Source organism: Corticium candelabrum, chromosome 17 (genome assembly GCF_963422355.1).
Source record: "Corticium candelabrum chromosome 17, ooCorCand1.1, whole genome shotgun sequence".
NCBI classification, from domain to species: Eukaryota; Metazoa; Porifera; class Homoscleromorpha; order Homosclerophorida; family Plakinidae; genus Corticium; species Corticium candelabrum.
The window spans coordinates 5,229,493-5,239,492 of NC_085101.1; the positions used below are offsets into that span (position 1 = coordinate 5,229,493).

At 39.9% G+C, this 10,000-nt stretch overlaps 2 protein-coding genes across 2 annotated transcripts in view; both read right to left on the reverse strand.

The window, feature by feature from the left end:
* LOC134192898 (serine/threonine-protein phosphatase 6 regulatory ankyrin repeat subunit A-like) overlaps positions 1 to 2,525 on the reverse strand; it is a 2,601-nt gene extending 76 nt beyond the window's left edge. Inside the window, exons 1-6 of the mRNA XM_062661653.1 lie at positions 2,083 to 2,525; positions 1,674 to 1,888; positions 1,073 to 1,333; positions 470 to 603; positions 201 to 403; positions 1 to 51 (exon numbers count right to left, since the gene is read on the reverse strand). The exon at positions 1 to 51 is cut by the window's left edge and continues 76 nt beyond it. Coding sequence (XP_062517637.1) covers positions 1 to 51; positions 201 to 403; positions 470 to 603; positions 1,073 to 1,333; positions 1,674 to 1,888; positions 2,083 to 2,525 — 1,307 coding nt within the window. The remainder of the gene's footprint in view (positions 52 to 200; positions 404 to 469; positions 604 to 1,072; positions 1,334 to 1,673; positions 1,889 to 2,082) is intronic.
* A 1,598-nt stretch (positions 2,526 to 4,123) lies between these two features.
* The window catches only part of LOC134192928 (26S proteasome regulatory subunit 8), a 7,924-nt gene continuing 2,047 nt past the window's right edge, over positions 4,124 to 10,000 (reverse strand). Inside the window, exons 7-12 of the mRNA XM_062661686.1 lie at positions 8,728 to 8,889; positions 6,310 to 6,436; positions 5,882 to 6,168; positions 5,148 to 5,258; positions 4,410 to 4,496; positions 4,124 to 4,312 (exon numbers count right to left, since the gene is read on the reverse strand). Coding sequence (XP_062517670.1) covers positions 4,259 to 4,312; positions 4,410 to 4,496; positions 5,148 to 5,258; positions 5,882 to 6,168; positions 6,310 to 6,436; positions 8,728 to 8,889 — 828 coding nt within the window. The 3' untranslated portion in view covers positions 4,124 to 4,258. The remainder of the gene's footprint in view (positions 4,313 to 4,409; positions 4,497 to 5,147; positions 5,259 to 5,881; positions 6,169 to 6,309; positions 6,437 to 8,727; positions 8,890 to 10,000) is intronic.

A 10,000-nucleotide genomic window follows, 5' to 3' on the forward strand; every position in this document is an offset into this window, starting at 1 on the left:
GCATCAGCTCCAGCATAGAGAAGACAGCAAACGTGATCAACAAACCCGGCTCTATACAACAAGCAAAAACTTTAAACAAACACATTAGTTTGATAGACTTTTGATTCGTTCAACTCATCAGCTCTAGTAGCTAACTTCGTCTGTCTGCTGCTTATCAGATGTAATTACATTACCACTCTATAATACTATTGCTCATTTACTTTGCTGCCAGGAAGAGTGCTGTTTCTCCAGACAAATTCCTGATATCCACCTGAACATGACTGCTTATCAAAAATCTCAATATTCGTAATGTGTCTTTTTGTCTGTCTGTCGTTTGGCAAGTTAAATGCAATGGAGTATTGCCATTAGCTGTTTGAACATTTAGATTAGCTCCCTTCTGTTGAAGCAACACAACAGCATCAAACTAAAATAATAGTCAAAAAGCAAAAGTAATTAACATTATTTATTATACATTCATGTGAATACTAACTCGATAATGAATGATTGCCTTGTGTAGAATACTATAGCCTTTGAGTTGCCAGTTGACATGTGGAAGCTTTTCTAGTAGCTGCTCCAGCTGATCAAGGTGCCCTCCATCAAGTTGTTTAAACACAGCTGCTACCACTGGTCACACATCAAATATCAATAGTGACAACAATAGTCAATATCTCATTGTAAGTGGTAAACCTTTAGCTGTTTTTTTCGATTTATTGCGTGCAGATTTAGCTGAAAGTTATAAGAAAACAAAATGGTACAAAAACATTAGAGAATTAAGCATGCATACACATATGCAATAAAAGAAGAGACTATGTGCCATTAGAATTACACCAAAATTAGTTAAAGAGAATTATGCACACCCATATAGTTACAAATTACATGACTGAAATGTTGCTTTTAAACTAGCATACTCTCCATGCAATCAAACCAGCACTTTAATAATGCAACATGATCTTCTTAACCCCACTTTTATGCCTTACTTGAAATGTACACACACACACACACACACACACACACACACACACACACACACACACACACACACACACACACACACACACACACAGATCAGTTTTCATACACTACATGTACAAACCTTTCAATTGATCTGCTCTTTCAGGATAAAATTCATTAGCATAGTCAAGAGCTGTCATTCCTTTTGCATCAGGAAGATCAATGTCTGCCCCATAACTCACCAACAGCACACAAACAGGCCATGTTTTATTGATTACTGCACGATGGAGAGCTGTAGTTTTCTCTTTTGGCTCAACTTTGTTCACATCAGCTTGACCATCTAAAAGAATTTGAATGATGCTGATATCTTTATTATCGGCAGCCAACCACAACGGAAATCGACCTACAAAGCATAACCAACAAAACAAGAGTCATGTCACAGCAAATTACCTTAAACTGCATACTCTAGCTATATAATGTTTAGTGAGAAAATACGTACATTAGAAAACAATTAAGTAAGCAAGTAGATTATAATAAGTAAAAACGTCTTCCCCATGGATGGTATGCACTATTCTCGTTTAAATTACAAACACAGTTCAATCCAATCACAGTACTACTATACGTTCACACAATTTTCAATACATTAATAATAGTAATGACACATAGAAAATGACACATAGAAGTGACACATAGAAATACACTTAGAGTACCAATTCAGACAACAAATGAGTATATTAACTCACCAGAAGCATCTTCCTTGTTCACATCAGCTCCAGCATGAACAAGATAACGTACAGTCTGTTCTCTTTCCTTAGACTCACTACTCACTGCTAATAAGAGTGGCGTATTGTGCTCATAATTCATCACATTCATGTCATCAACATAAGGAATGATAAGTTGTGTTATACTTGCGTGACTAACGGCATCGTGAAGAGCAATATTGCCATCACGATCACGTCTAGAAAACAAAGATACATGATTCATTTACTTATTAAAGCTACAATTAATATGGCAATCCAAACATCCATCAACACTCAATAATACAGTAACGTCACACATACTTCAATAGACGTTGAATGCATAACTTTTTAAAAAATACTAAAATATCACGTGGTTACTAAATTTTCCGTTCAACTCTGTCAATCGTCTTACATTTTTTCAGCATCTGCTCTATTGCTGAGCAAAATGTACACACATTGACACAATCCAGAACGACAGGCGAGCTTTAAAGCTGTCCAACCATTCACATCTTGTTGATCCACTTCTACTCCAGCAGCGATCAGCGACCGTACAATATTCGCTCTCCACGTGTCCTCCACCTTGTCATTGCAATAGACTGCACAATGTAATGGAGTCTGGTGATTGGTTTTGTTTGTAGTGATTGGTACGCCCACTTGAAGGAGATATTCAACAATATCTTGCCTTCCTGACAAGCAAAACCAGTGGAGAAGAGACGTGTTGTCGTCATCTACTCGTTTGATGTCAACTTTCTTCTTTTTGATCGCTTTCTGGAACTCTGATAAGGTCCTGGTCGACACTAGATGACCAGACAATGTCATGCTGTGTGAGCTTCCTCTCCGACGTAGCTTAATCATTTCACAACTGAGCAAGCAAACAGCAAAGAAACGTTAACGCGACTGATGAATCAGTTGACTTCGATTTCTCTAGTTAGTTAGTCACTGGCGGACGTCCGTCCAGTTTATCTGTTTGTTTTCGGTAGAAGACAACAAAGCCATAAATTAGAGACCCTACTAGAGCTAAAAGTACCATCCAGAAGGAAATTCACTGGCACTACTTGCCCGCACGTTCGTAAATCGATGTAAATGGCACGTAAATAAACATAAACACGAAGTCTCGTATATATTTTTTCTATTTGACGATCGTACGTCGTGTTTTACGATCGTACGTCGTATTTTACGACTCTACCGGCTGTAGGTCTGAAGTGTACAATTGCGCATGCTCTTCGTGACGTAGATAATTACGGAAACAGTTTTCTGTACAGTACACATTCCCCCACAGTCATAGATGACTCTAAGCTATTTTGTGAGACTAACTCTAGTCGCCCACACTAATTAGCTTACTAGCTAGTTAAGTTACAAATGCCTGTCTAGTGAAAACGCCTACATTTACAGAAATTCTTTAATTAATTAACGTAAAATTAGATATAGACTATTACAGCCAACAACATAGGATCAGTATGAGAGAATTAGGAGATCATGCTGTAATCATCCTACCTGCACGCTTTTTAGCTCCCGCGCCATCAGACCACGTGACTTACCGACGCAATCACGTTCCCGGAAATGGTCTGTTGTGTATATATCCGTCGCTCCAAACACGGTGGAAACGGTCGTGCTACTTTGAAACCGCCTAGAGACTGACCTTCGTGTTGTGCGATTTATCTCCGTCCGGCAACATTCGAGAGAATTAGTGTTTGTGTGATTCTTTGGCGCTAGAGGGCAATGGATGTCGTCGATCGTGTTTAAACAATTTTACTTTACAAGGCATTCATCCCCACGCAGGAACACATTTTCAACCTCGCTTCCGCACTAGACGCTTGCGTCTTTCCAGAGTGTGTGCTTTTAAGCGTAATCGATATATACGGGAGGTTGAGCATAATACTTTCGGAGGTGTGAGGCACTGGGTAAGCGAGTTGTGAGCAGAGCCGCATATCTAGAGCAGAGCCGTATGTACGGCTCTAGTATAGAGCAGAGCCATATATATATATATATATATATATATATATATATATATATATATATATATATATATATATATATATATATGTTTACTTGTTCATAATTCTCGTTCATATTGAAATTTCTATAGTAACGTGAATGTGTCTAACATCTATAATCCAGTATCAGTTTATATGGAGGACAAGTTGAAACGATATATATATATATATATATATAATATATATATATATATATATATATGGCTCTGGTATAGAGCAGAGCCGTATATAGAGTATATAGTTTGCCCTCGATCTCCGGACTTCTGTTGCGCACTAGACGCTTGCGCACCTTTACGGAGTGTGTACCTTTAAGCGTGGTTGATAATATCCGGGAGGTTGATCAGTATAATACTTCCGGAAGTGTTTGAAACAGGGAAGGAGTGGGTATTAAAGCGATTTGTGAGTTGCCAGCGGAGAAAAAGGCTGAAGTCATTGGAATGATAGATCGACACTGCCAGAATGATTGATCATAACCTCTTGCCATTTCTTTCATCCACACTAAGTGGTGCTACATATGTAACGTCTAACAATTGTTCTGATTGCTACAGTACATTGTAACATATCTAACAGCCAATCAACAAGTGCTAACAATCACTATTTCCACAATTTCTTGATCGACATGTTCTTCTCGGAGTCTTTCTGCATTACCTAAATCAAAGAGACAAAATAGGTCTCGTTGTTCATACACAAAAGTGGCTGATTGATTGGAAGTGTACGTAGTGTAGAAAGTGAAGGGAATACCAACCTTGCCTACTGCCATTTCAAAATCTTCTTGTGTCACGTGGACACGTCGCTCTCTTAGAGCATACATTCCAGCCTCAGTGCACACACCCTGAAATGTCATTAAAGTGAGAAACACAGTTGACTGGTTGTGAAGATCATACAAGGAGCCACACACACACACACACACACACACACACACACACACACACACACACACACACACACACACAAGCAGACACACACACACACACACACACACACACACACACACACACACACACACACACACACACACACACACACACAGACACACACACACACAGACACACACACACACAGACAGACACACACACACAGACAGACACACACAAGCAGACAGACACACACAAGCAGACAGACAGACAGACAGACAGACACGAAGCAAAGAAAATGACATTAGTGACACATGTAGTGTCCAATTGCATGCAACCTACGTTGATAATTTTTTAGAGACCCACATGGGTCTAATTGATATATAACAAACTTTCGTATCTATAGCTTGTAATAGTTCATATGTATGAAATATAAAGATTTGACTGACAGACAGACAGACAGACAGACACACACGCACGTCCACATGCACACATACACACATGACAAACAAGCATACGGATAGACAGACAGACAGATAGATAGACAGACAAACAGACAAATACACAGACAGACAGACAGAGACAATAACAACGTATAATGGCAACACTCAAAGAGTCCAGCCAGTCACCTTAATCTCAGCTCCCGAAGCACCCGGCATCGCCTCTGCAACCTTCCTCAAATTGATTCCTCGTGTCAAATTCATTCTTCTAGAATGAATCTTGAGAATATCCAACCGAGCCTAACAACAGCACACAAAGTCGCTGTTATACAAGTCACCCTACATATCAAATCATTACAACCCAATTATCCAAACATTTTAAAAATCCAGACAAAATTTATTCTTGCCAAGAAATCATGTGTCATTCACATGCTTCCCACGTGGCATCGTTGCAACATGGAAGCCTGTGAAGCTACTTCAAAATTGTAACCAGAGGACTTTACATCTAATCATTAAATGTGTAAACGTGTTGAGTCGTTGTTGACCTAATATAAATAAATTAATTATTGCTGTATATTAATTAATTAATTATTGTATATTAATTAATTAATGCTGTATATCAATTAATTAATTACTTATTACTGTATCTTAATTAATTAATGATGTATCTTAATTAATTAATTATTGCTTAATATTAATTAATTATTACTGTATATTAATTAATTAATTGTTCATTATGTAAAGTCACCACATCATTATTTTCATTTATTCAAACTCTCGATTATCCGGAAAATTTGACTTCCACCGAAAAGGCCAAATAATTGCAGTTGCACTGTATAGTACTGTAGTGTACTACAAATCCAACCATACGCCTGCACATACATTTGCATTCCAGCAATCAATCTATCAGATGTCAACCTTACCTCTTCGTTTGGTGCAGGAAATTCAATCTTTCTGTCTATCCTCCCTGGTCGTAATAGAGCCTGATCTAAAATGTCTATCCTATTGGTTGCCATAACAACTTTGATGTTCTTGGTCGCCTCGAAACCATCCAACTGATTGAGAAGCTCCAACATGGTCCGTTGTACTTCGCTGTCACCTGTTGGGCCGGCGCTTCGAGACGAACCGATAGAATCGATCTCGTCCATGAATATGATTGAAGGCGCATGTTCTCGTGCCATAACGAATAGCTCACGAACCATACGAGAACCTGATGAGAATAAAATCATTAGAAGCGTATGTGTGTGGACATGTGTGTGTGTGTGTGTGTGTGTGTGTGTGTGTGTGTGTGTGTGTGTGTGTGTGTGTGTGTGTCAAATCGTGAGTCTAAACACCAAGTTATGTTAGTGACCTTCTCCAATGTATTTCTGAACAAGTTCTGATCCTGACACTCGAATGAATGTGCATTCTGTGTGATGAGCTACGGCTCTCGCCAACAATGTCTTTCCAGTGCCTGGAGGACCATACAGCAACACTCCCTGCAATAATACAGCACAAACAGATCACAAGACAGAAATATAATAATAGACAAATGTAAACAGGAAGATGAACAAACAAACAAAAAGATGAATGGACAGACAAACAGATGGATGGACAGATAAAAAGACAAATAGACAGATAGATAGACATACATATCAGGGTTGTCCCCAGGATTTTCGTAAGGCATGACGGAAATTCTCATGACCACGCCCCCGCATAATTTAACATAACGCATTTTAGTCTAGAAGCCCATCAAACTCGCTTGACAGTCTTATTAGAGATAGTATATATAGATAGGCCTGTCTCTATACCCAGTGTTCTACTGATGTGTACCAAACCTAAAACTTATTTTGTTCTCATTTGTTGCAACGCTTTTGGACAATTTCTACCGGGAATCAGATGCCATTACCTGTTAAAAAAAGAAACACCCTTTAAAGTTCACAACAGTACGCTTTTTTACCGCTACACTTGTCAAAGCTGTCAAAGCAGCATTGGATAAACATGACTGTACTAATGATCCTGGATGCAACATGTCACCATCCTTGACACTGACACTAAGGGCTTGCCTTACAATAAGGGCTGCGTAAATTGCTCCGTTCTTTTCCAGTTCGTCAGCGCAGTTTCTTCAAAGATCACTAAATAACCGTTGGCACTTGCAAACATTTTTCGGTTGCAGCCAGTGCCACTTTCAAGGCATGAAAGAGGCAGTTGCCATTGCCACTGACACGAACGAGATTAACTCTGATGGAGCATCATGGGGAAGTAGACTGGCAGCTACGTTGTCTTTCAGTAATGGAGCACTCATTTTCGCCAAACTAATCTAGCGTGTGCACATTCTCACAATGACTTACCACAATCATTGCGCTAAAAAGGAGGGTTTTAGGTCAAGGATTAGTATGACTCAAACATTGCAGTATATCACAACTTGGAATACGTGTCAAACTAAAAAGTCCGCTAAAGCCTGTGAGAAATTTTCAGAGCTCGAGCAATAGATATTTGATTCGCATAATCAGTCGAGAACACGGGATTGGGAGGGGCAACATATCTACAGACCGCTACCTACTCCGCTACAATGACACGCCTTAGATTCGCCTAGATGCTCCCAACAAAACAGCAACAAGAATCAAGCTTGTTGTGCTAGTCATCGTTATCATTTTTCGGTCTCTATGGAGAATCTTGTCGCAGTTCTGACAAGTCTTTCTCATTTATTTCTATTGTTAACCTGTTCATTGTTAGTTCTCTAAAGACGTCTAGTATTCTGCAGTTGCTATAATTGAAAACGTTTAGTGATGCTAGAGGGGAAACTGCAGTTGCTATCGACACAATTGTGGGCGGTGCATGACAACCAATGTTGCTTTTTTTAGTACTTGTATTGCAATCAAGTTCATACCATACGGCAGTCATCCGCCTAATTGGTCTTACCATCACACCAAACATCCCAGGCCCTCTACGCAAAAAAAACTAAAATAATATGCAAAGAATTAGTTGCTTGCCTCAAACAACTTTGCTAATTTTTAAAATACAAAGTTCGTTGTCTTCATAGCTACACAAGAGAACAGTAGACTCAAAGTACAACTATTACAGAGACAGCTAATTAAATTAGTGTATGGTAATTCTAAAAGAATGCAATTAAACATTTACCTTATCTGCTTATGTCAAAACGAGGCGGGTCTAGGATGGCGCTTTACACATCACAATGCGGAACTTGTCAGTTTTGGGGTTAAATAATCATAACTATATTACATGTACCCCATCTCTATTTACCGTACATACTTGTACGTGCTCAGAATCCAGAGATCTACAGATTTTCCCACAGCGCGCAAAATGTGTGAATGGACTCTAGAGTAGCCACTGCCTACTCAGTAAAGCACGGCGGGCCTGTACCAAGCGGGAGCCAAGGCACGGCGGAGCGCCATGCCTTTTGTATGCTGGGGACAACCCTGCATATATACAGACAGACAAACGGATGGATGGATGGATAGACAGACAGATGGACAGACAGACAGATGGACAGATGGACATACATATATACAGACAAACAAACGAATGGATGGATGGACAGACAGACAGACAGACAGATGGACAGAGACAGACAGACAGACAGACAGATGGACATACATATATAGACAGACAGATGGACATACATATATAGACAGACAAATGGATGGATGGACGGATGGACAGACAGACAGACAGAAAACAGACAAACAAGTAAATGCAAAACTAAACCCCAAACTACAGAAAATGCAAACCATTATAAGACAAGCAACTGAATCAACTAAAACCATACTTTTGGCTGCTCAATTCCAAGAGCATCAAACAGCTCTGGATGCTTCACTGGTAACTCTATAACCTCCTTGATTTCTCTAATCTGTTTGTCCAGCCCACCAACCATCTCGTATGTTGAATCAGGAACTTTCTCGACCATCATCAGACTCACAAGAGGATCAACCTAAAGCCACATTGATTTACCACACACACACACACACACACACACACACACACACACACACACACACACACACACACACACACACACAACAAACAAACACAGCAATAGACGTGAATTTATACATTATTAAATGTAAGAAATGTAATTAATTAATTAAAGCTGCAGTCTTACTCACTTGTGATCAGGCAAATTAATAAATACTAAGTCACCACCATGGCTTAGTGGTTAGTGACAATGGCTACCACTCCATGGTTTGGGGGTTCAAATCCCAGTGACAATGGTTAGTTTACATAGTAAACATAGGTTAACATCAGGAGATGGCTTTACAGAGGTCAGCCAAACCTTTGTAATGTTAGTAATAGCTAGCGGTTGAACTATGTATTAATACAAATGACAGTGAGAACGTTGCATTGTTCGGTTAGCATTGTCTAGCTGGTTGCTTTCTTGATATCCCTCCCTCCCTCCCTCCCATGTTTTAGGGAGGTTATATGAAATATATCAGTTAGCGTGCCAGGGGAGGGGCCTTGTTCAGGCCAGTCTTGGCCCAACATTACGAGTGTACCTCCGCTCAGGTTATACGTCATTCAACGGAATGGGTTCTGTGATGGTGTGTTGAGCCTCGAACGTCAGCTTGACTGACCTCTTGGGCTTGAGTACATGGTTGTTCCAACGGGCGTTGATCCTCCAACGTCACCCTGAGTGACCTCTTGGGTTCACCCTACTTGTCGGAGCTCAGCGTGTGAGCTGACCACTCTGGTTAACCCATTGTTCACAAATCCCTCACAACCTGGCATGTTGCCCCATTGAAGCCCACACTGTCTCGTGTCTACGCAGTATCGCAACTAGTGGGCATGTTGCTTACAACACAGTAGTGTATTACAAGTGATGTTAATTAACAGTAAATTATGAAACTTGTCTGTCTTTCTTTCTCGTGTTTCTCTAGCTTTATCCATAAGACTATGACTCGTTTCAGTCGTTTGGGAGTTTCTGTGGTCTGGCGAATGGTCCGTTGACAATGACGTTCAGTGCTTTCCTGGTGGTCATTGATATCCACTAGGCGTGCTGTATCAAGTTCGTGGTCACCGTAATGCCTGCAATCTATATCGAATTG